The following is a 24,291-nucleotide window of genomic DNA, read 5'->3' as shown; positions in this document are numbered from 1 at the left end:
AAGATTTCAAAAAGAACAGTTAGCACATTTATTTGCAAGATAACCAGCCTCCACAGCTGTGCTGAATTAATGTTCAGTTTTTGTCATGTGACGACACTGTAGCACACTATTCTGAAACATTTATTGCTTATTGTATACTGTTTCAATCACTATTCTTTAAATAATAGTAGGCAGTATGCACTGTGCAGCCTACTGGGCAGTAAAGCGTAAGCAATTATACCATTTCGAACACAGCCAATTTCATGTTTTTTCTGTGGTTGCTCGGCCATTCCCGTGGGTGCTCGAACACCTGATCACCCAGGAGACCAGTGCCTACGATGTTGGTTGACTAGTTCTGGTCTAACTGGTTTTTCCAGGAAGGCAGTGCAACTGAATAGCCTATGACAGACACCAAATATTTCCATACAGAGGTCGGGTTTCCTCCACCTTAAAGCACGGATGAGTCAGTAACAAAAGAGCAGACATCTCATTGTATCTCACGATCAGGGCCTTAGAAAAGTCATTGACTATCTATAAATTAAGACATTAGCCAGCAGCATCACGGAACAATGAGTGAGACCGTTTTTTCATTTGCCCAGGACTTTTTGGCGGGTGGAATCGCCGCTGCGATTTCGGAGACTGCTGTTGCCCCCATAGAAAGAGTCAAGCTGCTCCTTCAGGTACGCTTCGTACATGTAACATGCTTTTTAAAATAGGTATGAATTATATATTTCACACGTCTGTCCATCTTGGTAAATATTGAATATGCTCTTGTCTTGATCATGCTTTTAATGATACTGCATAACTTTGTCTTATAATAGATAAGATCCCAGATAATAGATAAGACCCCATGACCAGGCGCTGCTGGTAGTCCCTCGTGTCAGACTTAAGCATAGAGGGGAGCGTGCTTTTGTGGTGGCAGGGCCTCGTCTGTGGAACGCCATGCCTCTAGAGATCAGAACGGCTCCCAACCTCTCTGTTTTTAAGTGGTCAAAAACTTACCTATTCTCGTTAGCATATTGATTACTTTTTTTAGGCTGTTCTTATTATTTTACATTTGTTTCTTTGATTTATAATTAATCTTAGCTTAGTTGTTCTCTATTTGCTTATGTGTGCTTTGCTGCTTTTATTTTTATATGCTTGTTCTGTAAAGCACTTTGGTCTGTCTAGCGGCTGTTTAAATGTGCTATATAAATAAATGAACTTGAACTTGAACTTAATAAAAATTAGCTGGAGCAATGATGATTATTAAATAAAAATGTTCCAGGACCAGGAGCATCTTCCACAAGCATCTTTTTCACACAACCGTGCACTCTTTCAAGGTTGTTCATGTTGTTAACCAGTCAACTTCTTATATTAAGTTAAAGAGCATTATGTTAAAGTAAACGTTATTATTCAACATGCATGTGCGTTTTAGACACTCCTTTGTCTGTGAGGGCATTGTAGTTTATTTATTTCGGCTGATCATATGTGCTAGTAATGTAAATAATAAGGCAGACAGAATTACTATTTTAAATTGAGCTAGTCATAGCCATACAAATGTTTCTCCATATTATATCTACAAAATATATTTCTGTAAGTACATATGAGACTACCCCATCAACCTGCACCCTGCATATTGATGACATCACACAGCAACAGATCATAATCAACACGATTTTTGTCGACTGCAGTTTCCATTGGTGTAAGGTCATTTATAAGGTTAGGTTTAGATTTTACATGGGCTGTGGAAACATGATATTTTAGTAACAATATTCAAGGCTAACAGTTATGAAAACAATCTAAAAAGTTACAATTTATGAAGTCAATTTATTTATTGTATAGTTGCATTAATTTTCAAGGCTTTTCATTTAAACTTTTATTTAACTCTTCATTTAAGTTCAGTATGTATTAAAATATCATAATCAAGAACAACCCATTGCAAATTTTGAGCAGCGTTTTTTTTTTTTAATTTTTTTTTTTTTGCAGGCATAAATGGAACTGCAAAAAGGGGACGCCTTGTTCCAAACGAAAATATGCAACTTAACCAGATATTCTCAAATGTAATTTGCAAAATGGCAATGTATTTCTTTAAATGTACATTTTCCCATAAATACTGTATGTGCAACATTTAGTGCAAAATGAAAATTCAGTGATATAATTTACATTTGCCATTTCCTACACTAGTTTTAATATGTATATTATATATTTATATATTTATTTATATTTATAATATGTAAATTAAAAACATATTTTAGAGCTTTATAAATTGCAAAATTAAAATTAAATTGTATTACACAAATTGATTGTTGAACATGTCCAAGCAAAAACTGTAGCAAAAATATAATTTAATTGTAATGTTTCCTAAATCCATTTAGACTTTACGGGTAGGATACTTGAGATTGTATTTTCATCATGCTACCACAAGATAATTGTAGCAAAATGCATTGTGAATTTTTAAATATATTCTGAGCCAAAGGTGCAGCAAAAGGGTAGCAACATGGTGATTTAAATGTCTTTTTTTTTTCTTAAATGCATTGATACTTACGCATAAGTTGTTTGAATTGTATTTTGTTATTAAATACCTCGTGATGATTTGAAAATGCATTCCGAGCCAATCACGCCCCCTACCTGTCAGTCATTATATCAAGGCAGGGCTCGGCAATAAGACGCACAATAGGTCAGTATTCACCATTGACCAAACGCTTTACACCTGCCTCAACATTTTACTGTTTACACTCCAAGTGATGCACATAATCAAACAGACAGTGCAATTCTACACCTTTACCTAATTGCCACCATACTTTATTCTTCTCCTAAAATAGATTGCGTGTCACCGAACACCTAAGTGTTGCACTGAGTGATGCAGGTAGCCTAATTTAATAGTGCAAATTTAATGTTACACTTATTTACCTCCTTACATTATATTTTGTTCCTCTCTTTTAATCCGCCATGAAAGCTCTCACTGTTTACAGCCACTGGACATTGCGATTGATGCCCATGATTTTTAATAATAAAGGATCTAACTATCTGTGGCATGTTCTGTGACAGCTGCTTCTGGATTTGATTGGGGAAGTGTCATCCTGGGCAGCCAGGAGTAGCAGCAGCGTTTTCTGTACGGTCACGGGCATCAACCGGAGTGTAAACAGACCGATTTTAAGGCAACAGAACCCGTTTAATCCCACCGGTCACAATAGTGACCGTTAAAAATGAATAAATAAATGTTTTCATTTTTAAAGCTCTAAAAACCTTACTGACTTATGTTTGTGTACTTCCTGCAAATATGGAAAAAATTTAAGGTTCTCAATTACATAGGCTATAGGCAGTTTCACATGATTATTGAAAATTGTCACATGACTAGAGCAGCTTATTTCCTGCTTGCACCTTAAGAAGATGATGGCTGCATCAAAGCTCCAAAACTAAAGGCTAGTAAAGTGTCTTAACATAAATATATGACAAAGATTTTTGGTACATGATCTTTAAGGTGTCTAGTATTAATATATGCATTCACATATATTTAGTTTTGTCGAGTGGGGTCATAGAATGAGTAAATATGTTGATGGTCACAATAATGACCGGTGAGATAACAGGGAACTTAGGGATATAATATAAATCCAATTGCAGTTGCTAGTGAAAATGACAAAAAAAATGTTGCAATGACAAAATATTGCACAAAAAATTAAATGTTACAAAAAATGTACAATAATTATGTTGTAATACTCTGAGTATTATAACATCTTGATTATTTCAAAGGGTTACTAATGACACATGGGCTTTGTTTCACCACGTGACTCTCTCATCACCACCTGCTTTTGGTGGTTACCAGTGTAATACGAAGGTACAAAACAGATTTCAGTGCTTCAATAAGTTCGAATATTAATATTATATCAATTAAATTGTGGTATTAAACTGTAAATATAAAGTAAAACCGTTAAACCTACAACAGTGTAACTGTATTTTTACGGTATAAAACTGTTAAACCAAAAACGGTTGAACCGTATTTTTTATGGTATAATTCTGGCAACCACAGCTGCCGGTTTTTTACCGTATATTTTACGGAATATTTTTAACAGTGTATTATGGGTTCGAAGAGAGGAAGACAACACTGTGTCTACACCGGACGTGAGTGGCGCGACGAACGATAGTACTGAACCTATAATAATCAGTGATTCGGCTACTGTCGCATCCGGTGTAGCCACAGTATAATAAGGTGGCAAGTAAATAAGTGTAGAATTGCACTGTCTGTTTTCTTATGTTCATCAATCGGAGTGTTAAACAGTGAGATGTTGAGGCAGGTGAAAAGCGTTTGGTTAATGGTAAATATTGACCTATTGTGCCTTGTTGCCGAGACCCACCTTGATATAATGATTGACAGGTAGGAGGCATGATCGGCTCGGAATGCATTTTCAATTTAACGACATTACCACAGGGTATTTAATTCAAACGTCTTATGTGTAAGTGTAAATGCATTTAAGAAAAAATAAAAGACATTTAAATCACCTTTTTGCAACCATTTTTTTGCTATAGGTTTTGCTTGAGCATCTAATCAATTTGGGTAAGACAATTTAAGTTTAATTTTGCAACTTATAACGTATTAAAATATGTTTTTAATTTACATATTAACACAAGTGTGGGAAATGGCAAATGTAAATTATATAATTGAATTTTCATTTTCATTTTACACTAAACGTTGCACATATGTATGGGAAAATGTCAATTTAAATAAAGAAATGCATTTCCATTTTACATATTTGCCATTTTGCAAATTACATTTCAAAAGTAATTTTGCTATCCTTATGCTTCCATACCAATTGGCAATAACAAAGTTTTAACAAAGGTCCTGGCAAGGAGAATCTATTTGCAGGACAGGCTTAATAGCCTCATGGAGGGTTGCAACCAAGACTACAAAAGCCACTGTTTTTGCCTTTAGTTTATGTCTGTTGGCTTTAATTACATTTGTATACTAATGCTGATAAAGGTAGCAGATCTAAGCATTTAAAATGTGGTCTCTTTTCTGAAAAAGCAGACCAATACATGTTTTGAAGAGGCATTGAAATATTTCATGCTGACTGACAACTTGGTGTCTTGTAACTGGTGACACAGAAGACATGCAATAAATTTGAATTGGTTAAATTATGTAGTGATATTTGGTAAATTGACTGATGGATACATTATTATTTTTATTTATTTTTGTAAAGTTTTACCCTTTTCTTGCAGATCCAGCATGCCAGCAAGCAAATTACAGTTGACAAGCAATACAAAGGTATTGTAGACTGTATAGTACGTATTCCCAAGGAGCAGGGCTTCTTGTCCTTCTGGAGAGGCAACTTGGCCAATGTCATTAGATATTTCCTAACGCAAGCTCTCAACTTTGCTTTCAAGGATAAGTATAAGAATATTTTTCTGGATGGTGTTGACAAGCGTACCCAGTTTTGGAGGTACTTCGCTGGTAACCTCGCCTCTGGTGGTGCTGCTGGAGCCACGTCTCTTTGCTTTGTCTACCCGCTTGACTTTGCAATACAAAGCAATAAAAAGGGTTCTTGACTTTGCTAGAACCCGTTTGGCTGCTGATGTCGGAAAGGCTGGTGCAGATAGAGAATTCACAGGCCTTGGAAACTGTTTTACAAAGATCATTAAGTCTGATGGTCTGAAGGGCTTGTATCAGGGCTTCAACGTGTCTGTTCAAGGCATCATCATCTACAGGGCGGCTTACTTTGGCATCTATGACACTGCAAAAGGTGGGTTTTGTTAGGAGTAGACATAGGGCAGATTGCCCATTAATTGTGACTTCCAAGGCCATGCTAGAATATCTAACATCTGGGACAGAGCTAGGGCTGAAATTCACAAATTATTATTCTTATTATTAATTAAAAAAAAAATCATTTGAGTAATTTTTTTTTCACAGTTCATTAGAATTATTGTATTTTCACTCACATACTTACATTTGTTTTATCCCACATTTATCTTTTCTATTAAAACGGCATCAAAGGTGCATTTATTCAGCAACCACAATTGCAAATATTGTAATCGAGACATATGTTTGGATTCATTACAGTCCATCACAGAGGCTTGTTACCAATTAACTTTAATGAAATTGTTTAAAACAAACAAACAAAAACCGGCCAATATTGACTATGATTAGGAAAAAAGCCCATGATCAGCGCCCATGATCAAACATGCAACACTCATTTTTAGCTAATTACACAAATGCTATAAAATTTTAATCATCCTTATGAAAAGCAAGCATTTTCAGTGCTTTGGGCTATTTGCTAACGGCTTCTTTAAAAAACATAAAGAAAGAAAGAAAATACATGTGGTTATTTATATACAGAATGTTGTGGATGTATTGACAAGTCTCAGTACTTGCTTTGCTGCAGCTGCAGCATAGAAGATCTAATCCGCAAAAACCAAACACATTAATATTACTATACCAATCCCTCCAAGAGTTGTCATGACAGAAATATTGATGTTTTGCAACCTTTCTTCCTGCTAGTATAACACAGGTGACACTACAGAGTTGCCCAGACATTAGACATCTTTCAAATTAGTACAAGATGGAACAGAGAGGGATTAAGGAAAAGTAAAAGCAAAGTTTTTTATTTTTATTTTTTATTTTTAGTAGGATGCATTCAAATATTGACACGAGATGAGTTTTCAGCTGTCACATGAATCTTATCAAGGATTCAGCATTACATCAAAGATTCTGTATTCCAGATTGTCAGCATTCCACCAGCAAAGAACAGTGAATGTTGTGGAGAGTGATTTTGTGCCTCTCTGTGATGGTACAATGAGGCATTGCTCACTTACTGACATCAGGATTCTGGAGGGGATTTAGGCTACGTTCACACTGCAGGCTGAAACGACCCAATTCCGATTTTTTTTGTCCCTATGCGACCTGTATCTGATCTTTTCATGACAGTCTGAACGACACAGATCCAATCTTTTCAAATGCGACCCAGGCCACTTCGGTATGTGGTCCTAAATCCGATACGTATCCGATCTTTTGAAATGCGACCTTCGTCTGAACGGCCAGGTCACATGTATCCGACCCGTACGTCATTGATACGCTACAAACGTCATAATTCTGCGTTGAAGTAGGCGGGAATGAGAAGATAAACAACAACCATGGTGGACGATGCTGCTTAAATAACTTTAATATTGCTAAACGAGCTCCACTGTTGACTACACTGTTGTTGACATCCATGTTTAGCTACTTCCGCAAACAACGAGTGACATCGTTGGCCGTTGAGTACTCTTCTGCACATGCGGATCACTTCTGGGTCATTTCACGTTCACACAGGAGATCACAAAAGGTCGCATTTAATTGGAAATGTGAACGGCCTTGCAAAAAAATCAAATTTTTTGTAAAAATCGGAATTGAGCATTAAGCCCTGCAGTGTGAACGTAGCCTTAGACTCATAAAAGTGAGTGGAAGTAGGAGGGTGCTGAACCCATGGGTGATCTAGTCAAGTCAAGTCAAGTCACCTTTATTTATATAGCGCTTTAAACAAAATACATTGCGTCAAAGCAACTGAACAACATTCATTAGGAAAACAGTGTGTCAATAATGCAAAATGATAGTTAAAGGCAGTTCATCATTGAATTCAGTGATGTCATCTCTGTTCAGTTAAATAGTGTCTGTGCATTTATTTGCAATCAAGTCAACGATATCGCTGTAGATGAAGTGACCCCAACTAAGCAAGCCAGAGGCGACAGCGGCAAGGAACCGAAACTCCATCAGTGACAGAATGGAAAAAAAAACCTTGGGAGAAACCAGGCTCAGTCAGGGGGCCAGTTCTCCTCTGACCAGACGAAACCAGTAGTTCAATTCCAGGCTGCAGCAAAGTCAGATTGTGCAGAAGAATCATCTGTTTCCTGTGGTCTTGTCCTGGTGGTCCTCTGAGACAAGGTCTTTACAGGGGATCTGTATCTGGGGCTCTAGTTGTCCTGGTCTCTGCTGTCTTTCAGGGCAGTAGAGGTCCTTTCTAGGTGCTGATCCACCATCTGGTCTGGATACGTACTGGATCCGGGTGACTGCAGTGACCCTCTGATCTGGATACAGACTGGATCTGGTGGCTACGGTGACCTCGGAATAAGAGAGAAACAGATAAATATTAGCGTAGATGCCATTCTTCTAATGATGTAGCAAGTACATAGGGTGTTATGTGAAGTGTTCCCGGTTCCGGTTTACCTAATTAATGCAGCCTAAAAATCCTTTAACGGATTTGGATATTAAAAGCATATTAGTATGTTATGTGTAAGCCAGGTTAAAGAGATGGGTCTTTAATCTAGATTTAAACTGCAAGAGTGTGTCTGCCTCCCGAACGATGTTAGGTAGGTTATTCCAGAGTTTAGGCGCCAAATAGGAAAAGGATCTGCCGCCCGAGTTTTGAGAACGTAGCGGACGTGGAGGATTATAATGTAAAAGGAGCTCATTCATATACTGAGGCGCTAAACCATTCAGGGCTTTATACGTAATAAGCAATATTTTAAAATCTATACGATGTTTGATAGGGAGCCAGTGCAGTGTTGACAGGACCGGGCTAATATGGTCATACTTCCTGGTTCTATTAAGAATTCTTGCTGCTGCATTTTGGACTAGCTGTAGTTTGTTTACTAAGCGTGCAGAACAACCACCCAATAAAGCATTACAATAATCTAACCTTCAGGTCATAAATGCATGGATTAACATTTCTGCATTTGACATTGAGAGCATAGGCCATAACTTGGATATATTTTTGAGATGGAAAAATGCAGTTTTACAAATGCTAGAAACGTGGCTTTCTAAGGAAAGATTGCGATCAAATAGCACACCTAGGTTCTTAACTGATGACAAAGAATTGACAGAGCAAACATCAAGTCTAAGACAGTGTTCTAGGTTATTACAAGCAGAGTTTTTAGGTCCTATAATTAACACCTTTTTCAGAATTTAGCAGTAAGAAATTACTCGTCATCCAGTTTTTTATATCTATACGTAAGCATCAATCTCTTGAACCTGATTCGAGCCCCAACTGGTAGCCTGTGTGGAGAGATGAAAAGAGGTGTGGTGACCAATTATGCTGCAAATGAAAATTAATTACTCACCCTCAGGTCGTTCCAAACCCATAAGACCTTTCTTTATCTTCGGAACACAAATTAAAGGGTATTTCAACAAAAATGAAGATTAGGCTGCATCCTAGGTGTAAATTACTTTCTTCTTTCAGACAAATCCAGTCCAGTTTTATTAAAAATTGTCTTTGATCTTCCGAGCTCTATCATTGCAGTCAGAGGGATTGCATTGCTTCAATTCAAAAGAAGTAAATAAAAAGTGCCTTCCATAAAAAAATGTGTCTCACACAGCTCTGGGGGGTGAACAAAGGCCTCCTGTAGTGACTCGATGTTTTTTTTTTTGTGAAAAATATCCATATTCAAAACATAATATTCACTTTAATTTTGCTTGCGCCAACAGTTGTACACACAAGCAGTTCTGGGAGCATGACGTACGAGGTCAGTGTTGCACATTCGTGAGTCTCGTGAAAAACCAGTGTTTGTTTACAGGATCAAAAGTGTCCTTACTTAAGCAAAGGAAAACCAGTCTCCTCTTGGCTTTTTTCAAAATCCTCTGATATTCTTCTTTTCAAATCCTCATTTTGTCCCTCTAATTAGTGGCCATTGCTTTGTTTTGATCTCTCCGCTGCATTTCCGCATGTGTCACTGAGCAGCACATGTGCAAAGCTGACCTCATGCGTAATTCCCTGGAACTGCTTCTGTTGCACAGTGAGTGCAGGCTAGATTCAAGTAATTATTATGTTTTGAATATGGATATTTTTCTTACAAAAACAGGAGGCCTTTGTTTTTACCGTGTGAGACATTTTTATTTTTATGAAAGGGCGCTTTTTTATTTCAAGTCTTTTGGACTGAAGCAATGCAACACCTGCTGACTGCAATGATAGAGCTTGAAAGATAAAAGACAATTTTTAATATAACTCTGACTGAATTCGTCTGAAAGAAGAAAGTCATATACACCTAGGATGCCTGGGGGGTGAGTAAAACACAGCCTAATTTTCTTTTTTGGGTGAACTAACCCTTTAAGATATTTTTGATTAAATGTGCAACAATAGCACCTTGAAATGTTTTATTTTATTTGAGCAACTAATAATTCATTGTTAACCCTTAAAGGGCAGTTGCATTCATTTTGGTTTTTGTTATTTTAGTAAAAAATATCTGTGTTTTACAGGCATGCTACCCGACCCAAATAACACCCATATTTTTGTCAGCTGGATGATTGCACACACAGTGACTATTATTGCTGGTTTCACATCATATCCATTTGACACAGTACGTCGTTGTATGATGATGCAGTCTGGACGTAAAAAAGGTAATATTCAACAATTGTTTCCTCTAATGTTTCACCCAAAATTCATAGGCCTTTTTGGTGTTTGGTTCAGTTTGGTCTTGATATGATGTTAAAGCAAATAAAAATATGCTGAAAATTTGTCAATTTATCAGAACATATTTGGAGAAATTTAGAAGCCTATTACATAAGATGCTCACCAATTGATACTCTGCAGTGAATGAAGGATCACAATAATTCACAAGTAATCCAAATGACTCCAGTCCACCAATTAACATCTTGTAAAGTGAAAAGCTACATGTTTTTTAACAAATTCATCAAGACATTTTTAACTTCAAACTGTCACTTCCAGCTAAAATATGATTATTCTATCCATAATATTGTATTTCAAGTTAAAAGTAATCTCTTCTGAATCAATATGGGGAAAACAACAGGGGATGGACTTTTTCACTGGAGGAAGTGTTATTTAAAGACTGAACATTTTGGACAGAAGTGAAAGTTTAAAGTGATGGATTTTTTTCATAGAAACATGCAGTTTTTCACTTCACAAGGCATTAATTGTTTGACTGGAGTGGTGTGGATTACTGTGAAGTTTTTATCAGCTGTTTGGACTCCCATTCTGATGGCACCCATTCACTGCAGAGGATCCATTGGTGAGCAAGTGATGTGATGCTACATTACTCAAAATCTGTTCTGATGAAGAAAGAAACCACATTTTATTCATTTGAAATTTGCAATCTTGGATGGCTTTATGGTGAGTAAATGTTTTTAAAATTTTCCTTTTTGGGGGAACTATTCCTTTAAGTATTTAATTCATTCTAGCTGACATAATGTACAGCGGCACTATTGACTGCTGGAGGAAGATTGCACGTGATGAGGGTGGAAAGGCCTTCTTCAAGGGCGCCTGGTCCAATGTGCTCAGGAGCATGGGTGGAGCCATTGTCCTGGTTCTGTATGACGAGCTCAAGAAGATTATGTGACACTATAGAAAATTCATTATTTAAAGGAAAAATTGTGAATTATGTGAAAGGACTCTCGCTTTACTTGTGAAGCCTGACTAGTGTTGTACTAATAGTTATATAAAAGATAACACAGTATATGTGTATATGTTTAGAATGTTTTTTTCTTTTCTTTTCTTAAATGTTTCTTCTCTTCTCTAGCTTACATTATTGCACATACAATGAATTAACTTGAAGTAATACAGATGCAGTCTTTTGTTGTTGTTGTTCAGTCTTAATTTGATTTACAATACCAGAAGCTGAGGAATATTTATATGTACTGTAGTTCATTTTATTTCCAAACCTAAGCTAAAATTTAATTTAATTTCAGACACAAATCCTGGTTATGTGATATAACAGTGCAATATATTATTCACTCTATTATTATTATTATTATTATTATTATTATTATTATTATTATTATTATTATTATTATTATTAAAGAACAACTGGAATCCATTTTCCATAGTGTGTTACATTTTTATTTACTAGTCCCTATCAAACATATCATTGCTTTTCATATTCTGAGCTGTCACATCTAGACATTCAAGAGTGTGCACATTGTTTATGTTTTATTTATAATTTTGTTTATTATTTGACTTTTTTGTGATTTGTCAAAAAGAAATAAATAAATAAAAGATTTGTACTAATACATTGGAGACAACTTTCTGAATTAAACATGCAACATACTTATGTTGTATAAGCAATGCAGCATATAACTGTTTGAAAGGATACACATGCTTAAAAAAAAAATTAGACAGTATAATTTGTAGAAAGAAATTCAGTTTAAGTAGTATAATGCTTTTTACAATTCACATTATTTCAAAACGGCTTCGAGGGAAATTTTATGAAACTATGTGTTTTAAAGCAAGCTGCAGGTTATAGTGGTTCATTATCTTTTAAGGTATTTTATTTTATTTTTTACAGTAATGCAGCATTGAAGTTCTGAATGATTTCTTCTGTGTCTTGAATAAGGATGTTCCATAACTGAATTTTAAATAACAAATTACTGTCAAACATGACACCAAAAATCTAGCTTTAGGAAATAGCATTATTTTATTTTGTTGTGTTAATTTATTATTATTAGTATCATTATTATTATTAGTAGTAGTAGTAGTATTGCAGAAATAGTACCTGTATCCCAAACACTCCTTTCATCTTCCATTGATGAAACAAGCACAACAAAATGGCAGTTTTGAACTGATTTTATAGATAAAAATTTGAATTGTTTTGTGCTTTCTGCAGTCTCTTAAAACAGTTGTTTTAATTTAAAAACTAGTGCATGTCCATTTACATATTTGGTAAATTGTTGTGTACTCAGCAGGATAATGTTCCTGATTTTTCACCAGAGTGACAAGATCTTGAATTATATGCAAGGGATAATGTGCATTCATCCGGTCATTAAACAAATCCCAAAACACAATAAAACATTTTTGTGCATTACATTATTTATTTTTATTTAGTCAGGCAAATAAAACTATGTCTTAATGTCTAATATTGGTTAAATATTTTATATAGAGTAACTGAGATAGTATAACTTAATCAGTATTGGATCATTCTAAAGCAACCATGTATTGAACAATTGCCAGCAGGACAAAAAGTAACAGGGTTACAATCCTTGGTGTGGCAATCCTTTCGGCACTACTGTATACATCAAGTGATGTTCCTCCTTTACCTGATAATTAGGAGACAAAAGGTCAAACTGTTTAATAAATGGTACTTGGATAATTCCTTGCTTGTACATATGTCAATTCTTTGTGACAGCCTTTTATTTTTACATAAAATGTATAAAACAATATTTACTCACTGGAAGTCAAAGTTGAAGACATCACGTCTACCCAGAACACAGTGCGTTGCTGGGCTACGGTGGCCCTAAGAAATATGTGGGGAAATATTGAAGTGTTTGATCATTTTTATGAATTATTTAAGGGGTGGTGGGGGGCTTCTAATCTTAAATTAACAACAGTATTAGCATACAAACTACGTTTTCGCACAAACTTACAAATTACATCATTAGCACAGTCATGTAGTATGAATTTGAGATTGTTTTTGTTCACTCTTACTTGAAGATGACATTTTTGTCTGTAGCTGGTGGAATCCAGGTATATACAGTGGAGTTGTTTTTTATGTTGGTGTTCGCATGGGTGATTGCACCTTGCTGGTTTCCTGAACACTTGGGAACATAAGTGTACAACCTTCACAAACTACAATTATCAAATTTAAAACAGTTGTTGGTATTCCAAATAACATTTCTGAATTATACCACCCAGAAAAAAAAGAGGGGGTTTTTATCTTGTAAAATGAATAGCTATGTAGTCTCTGATTGGAGTTTCCATAATTAGTCCACTTAGTGTTAACTGTGGTAACTATAATAAATAACTTAAATTTTTGTAACGGGTGCAGTTTGACATTTTTAAATTATAAAAAGGGGTTCTGTTTCATTTGGATCATATCTTATTAGGGGTGTAACGATACGCGTATTCGTATTGAACCGTTCGGTACGAGGCTTTCGGTTCGGTACGCGGTACGCATTATGGACCGAACGGTTCGTTGGACTAATTAATTATATTTGGAAAATAAAAAAAAATTGTGAAATATAATGATATGCGTTTTGGATTCCCTGTAAGCTATAATGGTGATGGCAAGAGAGTGGTGGATAAAAAAACAAGGATATGTCGCATCTAGGGTAGCCTACATCAGTGGGAATACAAAAAAAAAAAAAAACACCAGCGGGAATAACGTTACTTGAAACATGTCAACTCATTTACGCCGACATCACCGTGTCAGTATCTGGGTAAAGACCAAAAAAATGAGAAACATACAAGAAAAAAATTATCCCTGCAGCATTTAGACAGACATTTCCAACGGATTCAAACAGGGCAAAAGACATCACCACGGCGATTGGTACATTTACGTTATAGCCGCGGATATGAGACCTTACTATTTACCATTCCTTCTATCATCACCATTATAGCTTATAGAATCCAAAGTGCACCCAAACACCAGACCTGTTGGTTATTGGAGGATCTTCTATTTCTGGTCTGTTAAACGCATTGGCCATTTTGCAACGAGCCTTCAGCGCATACTGAGTGAGCGAGCGCCTTACTCTGTAGTGTAAAACGTAGGTTTTAAGAACATGCTTATTGTAATTGAGCCCCGTTACAATATTCCTTCACGAGCCCATTTCAGACAGACCGTAATTCCTGCTTTGTTCCAAAAATACATAAGCCCTTTAGAGAACCAATTGAGTAAAAACACACTCAATATAAAGAGTTATAGAGTTCCATATAAAAAGTTACATCTTTGTATTTGTTCATAACTACTACAATAATATAACATTTTCATTTTTTTTTTTATAAGGAGCTTTTTTTGTTTTATACAGTATGCTGCTAAGAAAACACCATAGAAGATGGGTAAAGAATAGCTCCATCATTGTTCTATGTAAAAAACACTTTGTTAGTTTTAATTAAAAAAAAATTTAAAATCAAGGAAATTTATCTGCCAATTTTTTCTTTTTGCTGTATCTAAAACGTACCGAACCGTACCGAACCGAACCGTGACACCAGTGTAATGTATCGAACCGAACCGTGAATTATGTGAACCGTTACACCCCTATATCTTATCATAATACATAATATATCAGATATAACAATTGCAGTACAATAGAAGCATAATCTTTAACTTTACACACTCCAAAGCCTTACCGCTAAGAACTTTGTGTTAGATGGAGGTGTCTGCCAGGTTCCTATTGCTATTGAGTCGGATCCAGAGCGAGCCTCAAGGAGAACGCCTCTATAGTCTGGACCTTTGATTACAACTGACAAACAACAAATGAACAAACATTAAAACCAGTGATGCTATCACCACTGTCCTCATTTTAGGTGATATACATGCATTAAATTAAAAACAAGGAAAAACAGACCAAAACAAAATAAAACAAAAAAGTAATCTCCAAGTTTTGTTTCCAAATAGATTTATGGACAACACATTTTAAATTCTTGATTGAGAGGATTTTTAATATTATAAAACTTCCTTGGTATGCAGTTATTAATTACATAACAGTATAGCAAGAACTCTGTAAACTTTGGATTCAGACATGCAGATCTTGCAAAAAAAAATAATGAAATAATTTACAAAATGTAGCTTCTCAAACAGTAGTGACACCATCATATTTGCTTTATCCAAATTGCCCCATACCTGTAATAGGTTTGCCAGTCTGAAAAGTTTTGCTGCTTGGATGGATGGTGTATGGAGCAGGGTTTGGCTTGGGCTGTACTCCTCCATGCCTGGGCATCATATCCACACAAGCTGAAGTTGGTGCCCCACTTGGATAGGACAGAACAGATGTCACAACTTGTAGTATGACAAGCCCAAAAAACACAGCATCCATGATTCCTGAAAAAGGCTTTTTCAACAGCTCATTTGCAATAATACAGTGCCACACAACTAATTTATACACACTTTCCCAGATCATGCCGTGGACAATCGACTTTTGAAAGGCACTTTTGCTGAGTCACAACTGCATAAAAAATTGCCATTTCATGCCAGCACAGTGCATAAAGTATTCACATAGTGTCAGGTGGTATGGTTTTCAAAAAGGAAAATGTGAATGTGGAGTTTCAGTCATTGATCTGGACAAAGAAACAAAGCAATCTTCTGTTAGGAAGGAAATGAGCATTGAAAATGTACATTTTCCCTGCTCAATTTATTCTCTTTCCTACTGTTGTAATGTTTGGGTGGTGGCATATAAGATTGGGTCTTTGGTAAGCAGCCTTTTTTTATGCTTTGTGTAACATAATTTATAAAACATTAAATGGTAAAGCCTAAGTTGTTATTTTATTTTATTTATCAGATTTTATTTTTTATTTATTTTTTTTTTATCAGAAAATGTACACAAACTACAGTGATCTCAAAAAGTATCTGGAGGCTTAAGCAAGACTCACATTTTTTTTTTTTTTAACAATTGCAAATCCAAATAAATGAAGAGAGCAATTTCTTACTCACCTTTGCAATGACTTTGGAGGTGTTTGTGTTGATACATTTGAATAGCATCATCATTTAAATCTTAAAAAATTATTTTTGGGTGTCATTTTTTACTTAAGAGGTGAACTTACACTGTGTTTAACATCAAGTGGCTCTTTAAGATATTTTAAATAATGTTTTTACATCCTGAGAGTCACTGTTGTTGTAGAGAGTACATGTGTTGCTTTGATTGCCTTTTGTTCTTCCTTTCTCTCTCTTTCACAGGATTGGATCAGGCAAAAGTGATTTCCAACTATGACTGTTGTGAGTGGAACCAAAGAGCAGAATCTGAATGCAGTCTCATGCTTGTCATGTGACACACTGCAGCCACAATACCACTATATAACTGATATAGGTGTATGTCCTTACTGAAAAAACAAAACAAAACAATAAAGCCATCACAAAAACTTTTAATAGTTTTCACTACAAATAACCATTACGTACATTACAAACCATCATCTTTTAACCATTAAAACTATTAATATATATATATATATATATATATATATATATTTAGTGAGTTTTGGGTCATATTCCTTAAGGATTTATTGGTTTTAACAAGCCACCTATAAAAGGCAACCAATTACCAGTAAAGACCAACAGGGTCCATTAAAGTTTCCAGTAAAATCAATACAAGTCCCATTACAACCAGTAAAACCATTACAAATTTTGGAACGGTGTCTATTGTTTTTTTGTTTGTTATTTGCAGGGTTTTATTATTATTATATATATTTTTTTTTTCCGAAATACTCCCAAAATCTATCATGAAATATCTTGATTCTCAAATATGTGGAAGTAAATGCATTTTGCACCTTTATAGATTATGTTAGTTGATCTAACATGGGCGATGGGCAAAGTAGCCTAATAGGGTTATCTATTAACTACCCATAGGAATCAATCTTTTTACTTAAGTACCAGATATGTGTGTCATACCATAAACTATTTTTTTAATACAATTGACTTTGTATTTAATTTGAATTTGATAAAAACATTGTAAGTTACTAATTAGCCTGTAACACTTTTATTGTACAAAAAGAGTGCATAGAATGTTTACAGTACATAAGTTCAAGCATTCTGAAAAACTCCCATAATAATCTCTGAAGCTGTTTACACTGTAAAATTAATATCTTACATTCATACATCTTCACTTTGTTGTTTCTGATGAGATAATTAGCCAGAGAATTCAGTCAGCCAACGCACGTGGTGACAAACCAGCATGTTTCAGCCAGTGGTGTAGTCTAGTTTTTTGCAATGGGTATACTGTTATTTTTTTTCCCTCCCAGCCTCATACCCACCCATCCAAGAGCAGCACTTCATAAGTACCACCACACTGGCTAAACAGGGCTATATGCTATAGGAGCAAGTAAAAACTAAATAAAAATTATGAGCACAGAAAAAAATTCAGGAGCACCTTTTGAGCAATAACAAAAAATATCCTTCCCATTTACAAAGTAATATCTCCTTAAAAGTGATTTACAGGGGCATTTTTTCTAACTTTATTCAAAGTATGTTATCTTTTATGTCAAATTCAAAAGTGTATTTTTATAAGCTTTTTTTTTTAATTTCTCATTAAAACGATGAAATAAGAAGAATAATTTACCCATTAAATAAAATCAGTATTAACTAAATTAGTTTGCACTACAGAGGTGGCACAGAAGGACAAAAAACTGTATTTACAGACATTTAATGAGGCTCAGAGGTTACATGAATGCAATTAACTTATGTTCAAATACTAATGTTCAAATATAAAATTTTGAGTATAGAAATATTACATTATTTACATAACTAAAATGATAGGCCTCCTTTAAAAATTAAATTAAAACTTCCATTAGGTGGCAGCAAGTTACTGATTTTATCACTGAATCATTCACTCAATTGATTCGTTCGAACGGCTGATTCAAGTCTTTAATGGATAATTTAAGTGACTCGTCAAAATGATTCGTTTAAAAATGCAGATTAATTCATAAACAAAACAATGCTGTGTTTGAATGGAGATGTGCACCTGCTCAGTTGTGAGTTTGTTTGAAACTATTTTAGTTGACAAAATGAGGCAATACTGTTATAGTCAGACAATGTCACACAGTAACTTAAAGGGATAGTTCGCCCAAAAATGACAATTCTGTCATCATTTACTCACCCTTATGTCATTCCAAACCCTTATGAGTTGCTTTCTTGTGCTGAAGATATTTTGAAGAATGCTGGTAATCAAACAGTTGGTGGAACAATCCCTTTGATATTAACTTTTTGTTTATTGAAATCACTCATTGTTCTTACATGCCAACATGCCCCTGCTGTTACAGTTATGCTAATGATAACGTATATGCTACTTTGACCTACCAGGTAATGCTACGATTGCATCAGTCTCGTTTTCTGTACTGCATAGGATAGTATCAGCCTTCTGGCTCATTTTCTGTCATTTTAATGTTAACATTCCTGTCATCTGTTTGCAGTGTCAAAGCAGCAGCAGCTTCAAGAGCAGGCTTACGAAAACCCTGAAAGGGTGTAATCATTTCATATCTCCTTTAGTGATTTACATTAGCTAATTTCAAGCTACACTCAATGCTGCGCAAGTGTTGCACAATAGCAATAGTCGTCAAAAGAAACACAGCATGATTATCAAAATGTCAGTGCTTCGGTGCTACACAGACGGGGTGAATTTATGAATGAACATGTGAAAGGTCTCTCACAAAACGATGTTGATACATATCCGAATGCTTTTTTAAGTGAGTATACGCAAAGCCTTGATCTTGTGGGTATACGTGTATATACCTGAGTATCACGTAGACTAAACCACTGGTTTCAGCAATGACTCATCTGAACACCTCTGATTGGTCCTTGCATTCATAAACTCAATAGAATCATATGTGATTGGTTATAATGTGCAGCGCTATAAAAACACTTGTGTCTCTGACTCTGTGCCAGCCAGCGAATGGCAGATAGCAGCTGATGATGTTTTACTTTTTTATATATAAAATATTTGACACTGTCAATCATGGGTACAATGCTGGGTACCATCATAAAGGGCACATGGCTTCTCCTACCATTGCTATGCTGATGATACACAGCTCTACTGTATATTTCCTTTCAAACACATGATCCAACGGTAGCTGCACGAATCTCAGGCTGCCTGTTGGACATCTTGGCATGGATGAGAGAATATCACCAACAGCTCAACCTGGTAAAGACTGGGATTCTTGTCTTCCCTGACACTCCAACTCTACAGCATGATTTCTCCATCCAGCTAGGTCAAAGTAAAAGTCACCATTGGTGTTTACGAAGAATATTTATTTTTAAGTTATAATAAACTCGTCAGCAGTCCAGCCGACCCTTGTCCTCTTCCTTTCCTCACACGAACTCACTACACTGGTGCCGAAACCCGGGAAAGGAAGAAAGAGTGCCGCTGCCATACAGAGCCCGTCCTCCACGCCACTTGCGGACATCATCTCATCCCTCGCGGCCCTACATCAGGAACAACATCAGGCCCTGCTGGACTTGAGAATGGATCTGGAGCGGCGGTTTCACGGCATCCTTCAAGCCCAGCAGGAGGACCGTGAGAGGTTCCGGAGCTGGATCGACCGGAAGGTTCGTAACTTGGCCACGGGACCGCCCGCGGTTCCCGCTCACCTGCCCCTTCACAAAATGGGACCGCAGGATGACCCTGAATATTTCCTGGAACTCTTCAAAACATCAGCTGAAGCGTGCGGCTGGCCCCGCGACCAATGGCCAGTTAGGCTGATTCCCCTGCTCTCGGGTGAGTCCCAGGTGGCCGCACAACAGCTACCGGTAGCGAACCTCCTGGTCTTCAATGACCTGAAGAGGGCGATCCTTCAGTCCACGACCTTCGGTCCCATCCACCCGGCCCTCCTCTTGTCCCGCCCCTGGGGCAGGGCGGGTCTGACCAAGGGCACCACATGAGTCCGTGAGCCCCACCCAGGCTGCTGGAGGGGACAGTGCTTCCGTTTCTCCGCTCTCTCCATGCCAATTCCCCAATCCACTCCCTGCCACTGGGGCAGCGGGGAGGTCTGGGCTGGCCTGTTGGCGTTGTGGGGACCCAGAGCATTTCATGGACAGGTGTCCTGTGATGGAGGTGGGAACGATGAGCTGGGTCCCGGATGTCCCACAGGCCACCCCCGGTCAGGCAGGCGAATACCAAATACCAGTGAGTATCAAGGGAGGTATATATCAGGCTTTGGTGGATTCAGGATGTAAACAAAAATCAATCCATCAAAGCCTGATGCAACCGGGGGCATTGGATACAAGCCGCATGGTTAAGGTGTGGTGCATACACGGGGATGTGGTGGAGTACCCTGTGGTCCCGATCATCATTCAATTCAGGGGTCAAAAGCATAGTGTGGAGGTGGCGGTTAGTCCCCACCTCCGGTATCCGATAATTCTGGGAACGAATTGGCCCGCGTTTACTGTCTTATTGGGGTCGTTATGTGCGGATGCCTCTTGGGGAAATAAGGCACGGAAGGGGGATGCACATGTGCAGGCGGGAGAGACTGAGCCAGGACCGCTGGGTTCTGCTTCAGGGGAACCGAGCGAAATCGGGAGACTGGTTCTCTCGGGGCGTGATGACTTTCCTCTGGAGCAGTCTCAGGATGAGACATTAAAACATGCTTTCCAACAGGTCCGCTCTATCGATGGTCAGCCTCTCCATCCTGCCCACCCACTCACCTATCCGTATTTTGCCATTCTAAGAGATCGGTTGTATCGAGTGACCCAAGACGCTCGGACAAAAATAAAATACAACCCAGTTGTTGATTCCGAAGAGCTCATTCTAATCCTATGGCGGGCCATTTAGGACAGGCAGCAACACTGAATCGCCTCATGACCCGTTTTTTTGGCCGGGCATTCATGACAACGTACGCAGGTGGTGCGTGTCTTGTCCGGAATGTCAGTTGGTGAATCCACCGGCAGCCCTAAAAGCGCCATTGCGCCCCCTTCCCTTAATGCAGGTCCCCTTCGAGAGAATCGGGCCATTAGAGCGATCTGCATGGGGACATCGCTTCGCATGAGTCATAGTTGACTATGCAACCTGGTATCCTGAAGCAGTGGCTCTCCGCAACATTTCCGCTAAGAGTGTTTCGGATGCCCTGTTTCGTCTAATCTCCCGGTTGGGGAAATCCTCACCAACCAGGGCATGGCGTTTATGTCACGCACGCTACGTGAACTATACGGATTATTGGGCATTAAATCGATTTGAACTAGCATCTATCACCCACAGACCGACGGCCTGGTCGAACGATTTAATCACATGCTTAATTCCAAGATCTGTAAATTTGTCCAAGAAGACGCCAAGATTTGTGATAAGTGGCTAGAGCCCTTGTTATTCACTGTGCAACAGGTCCCACAAGCCTCCACAGGGTTTTTCCCCTTCAAACTTCTCTACGGCCGCCAGCCCCGAGGGGTGCTGGATGTCCTGAGAGAAACTTGGGAGGAGGGGCCATCTCAAGGCAAAAATGAAATTCAGTATGTGCTGGACTTGAGAACAAAACTCCACACTTTGGGGCGGGTATCAATGGAGAATTTGTTAAAACCACAAGAAAAAGGTAGTTCAGGCTGAATTAGGCGCAATGCTGGAAATGGGAGTAAAAGAGGAATCCAATAGTAACTGGGCGAGCCCGATAGTTTTAGTTCCAATAACGGACAGCTCAGTCCGCTTCTGTGTGGATTATCGCAAGGTGAATGCTGTGTCGAAATTCGACGCGTATCCAATGCCACGGGTTGACGAGTTGCTTGATCGGCTAGGCACGGCTCGTTTTTATTCGACATTGGACTTAACGAAGGGATATTGGCAGATCCCCTTGTCTCCATTATCCAAAGAAAAGACAGCTTTCACAACGCCATTTGGATTACACCAGTTTGTTACCCTTCCGTTTGGGTTGTTTGGGGCACCGGCTACTTTTCAGCACATCATGGATAAGATTCTGCGGCCCCATGCGGCATATGCTGCTGCCTACTTAGATGATATCTTTATATTTAGTAATGATTGGCAGCGGCATATGCAGCATCTGAGGGCCATCCTGAGGTCGCTGAGGGGCGCTGGACCCAAAGAAGTGTGCGATTGGGCGTGTGGAAGTAAGGTATCTGGGCTTCCACTTGGGGCATGGACAGGTGTGTCCCCAAATTGACAAGACAGCCACTGTTGCGACCTGCCCACGTCCCAAGACCAAAAAGGGTGTAAGGCAGTTCTTGGGGCTGGCGGGATATTATAGACGGTTTGTTCCTAATTATTCTGACCTCACCAGCCCCTTGACTGACCTTACTAAAAAGGAGGCACCAGATACGGTCCAGTGGACGGAGTCGTGTCAGCAGGCCTTTACCCAGGTAAAGGCTGCCCTGTGTGGCGGGCCGTTATTACACTCTCCTGATTTCTCTCTCCCTTTTCTGTTGCAGACTGACGCGTCGGACCGGGGGCTGGGTGCAGTCCTGTCACAGGAGATAGAGGGGGAGGAACGGCCAGTGCTGTACACTAGCCGGAAGCTCTCGAAGAGAGAGGCTAAGTACAGCACCATCGAGAAAGAGTGTCTTGCCATCAGATGGGCCGTCCTCACCCTCCGCTATTATCTCCTGGGACGGGAATTCACCCTCTGTTCGGACCACGCTCCGCTGCAGTGGCTCCACCGCATGAAGGATATCAACGCGCGGATCACCCATTGGTATCTGGCTCTACAGCCTTTTAAATTCAAGGTGATCCACAGGCCGGGTGTTCAGATGGCTGTGGCCGACTTCCTCTCCAGAAATGGGGGTTTGGGGTTAGGGGGGGCTGCAGGCCGGATGGCACAACTTTGGATTGATGGCACAACTTTGGAAAGATCAGGCCCTTTCTAACGGACCATGTTACATAACTCCTTGTCCAGGCCCTTATCATTTCTAGGCTGGACTACCACAATGCACTTCTGGCTGAACTTCCATCAAGTGCAAACATTTACAAATGATTCAGAATGCAGCAGCACGACTGAGCTCAAAAGAGACCATGATACACCCCTCTTTATCTCCTTGCTACCAGTTGCAGCTTGCATCAAGTTCAAGACATTGATGCTTGCATATAGAACAGCCACAGGCTCAGCACTCGCCTACTTCCACTCACCACTACGAAGGCACATCACCTCCAGAAGTCTGAGATATGCTAGTGAGCGAAACCTCATGGTTCCATCACAGTGAGGCTCAAAAACACTTTCCAGAACATTCTTGTTCACCATTCCTGGCTGGTGGAATGATCTTCCCACCCCTATCCGGAATGCTAAATCCCTGACAATTTTCAAGTGACAGCTGAAAACTCATCTCTTTCTAAGCTACTTGACTTCATTGTAAAAAAAATATGTTTCTCTTTATTTATTCCTTCTCTTTATTTATTCTTGCTCTTTCTATCTTGTACTTATTTGAACAATGCCTAAAACTTAGTATTAAAATCACTTCTTGCTTCTCTTTGCCTCTTTAAGGAGAATCGCTTTATGTATCCCCAAATTGTAAGTCGCTTTGGATAAAAGCGTCTGCAAAATGACTAAATGTAAATGTATATATTTTACAGGACAAACTGCGCATTTCACCCAAAATTGTTTAGTGTGTTATGATTCCAAATTTAGGGCATGGCAAAGGCCCCCGTTTGTGGGGTGTCATATTAAAAATTGTCCTGGCTATTCCTTCATTGCAGTCAGCGGGTGTTGCAGTTGAACAGTCCAAAAGTCCAATTTGTATATTGTTATTCCTTACTTACTTTTCTATTTTTTACTCTTTTATTATCTGTGTTTTTGTTCTGTTGCTGTCATTCTGTTACACTGCAGAAGCTTCTGTCATGAAAACAAATTCTTCGTATGTGTAAACATACCTGCCAATAAAGCTCATTCTGATTCTGATTCTGAAGCATTTCCAGCAGATGGCATAAGACGTGCAGCGTTGCATGATTAGTGACGAATGAAGAAAGAGAACACAACAAAATGGCAGTCATAAATTAGAAGTACAATCCGAGGATTTGTA

General features: G+C 38.2%; 2 protein-coding genes across 2 annotated transcripts; one reads left to right on the top strand and one right to left on the bottom strand.

Moving 5' to 3' along the window:
* The first annotated feature begins 527 nt into the window (after window positions 1-527).
* On the top strand, window positions 528-11,921 carry si:dkey-251i10.1 (uncharacterized protein LOC100038774 homolog). The gene is made up of 5 exons (XM_059549747.1): window positions 528-659; window positions 5,176-5,462; window positions 5,494-5,696; window positions 10,175-10,315; window positions 11,114-11,921. Exons 1-5 carry the CDS (start codon window positions 549-551, stop codon window positions 11,269-11,271), a joined length of 900 nt encoding a protein of 299 aa, XP_059405730.1. The 5' UTR covers window positions 528-548; the 3' UTR covers window positions 11,272-11,921.
* A 791-nt stretch (window positions 11,922-12,712) lies between these two features.
* si:dkey-251i10.2 (uncharacterized protein LOC562682 homolog) lies at window positions 12,713-15,765 on the bottom strand. The gene is made up of 5 exons (XM_059549746.1): window positions 15,487-15,765; window positions 14,994-15,106; window positions 13,353-13,462; window positions 13,097-13,161; window positions 12,713-12,964 (listed from the first exon to the last, which is right to left on the bottom strand). The coding sequence occupies exons 1-5, from the start codon at window positions 15,761-15,763 to the stop codon at window positions 12,843-12,845; spliced, it is 687 nt and encodes a 228-aa protein (XP_059405729.1). The 5' UTR covers window positions 15,764-15,765; the 3' UTR covers window positions 12,713-12,842.
* Between the last annotated feature and the right edge of the window lie 8,526 nt (window positions 15,766-24,291).

This window comes from Carassius carassius, chromosome 5 (assembly GCF_963082965.1).
Source record: "Carassius carassius chromosome 5, fCarCar2.1, whole genome shotgun sequence".
NCBI classification, from domain to species: Eukaryota; Metazoa; Chordata; class Actinopteri; order Cypriniformes; family Cyprinidae; genus Carassius; species Carassius carassius.
The sequence above is the reverse complement of the archived record's forward strand: the minus strand, read 5'-3'. Positions and strand labels throughout refer to the sequence as shown.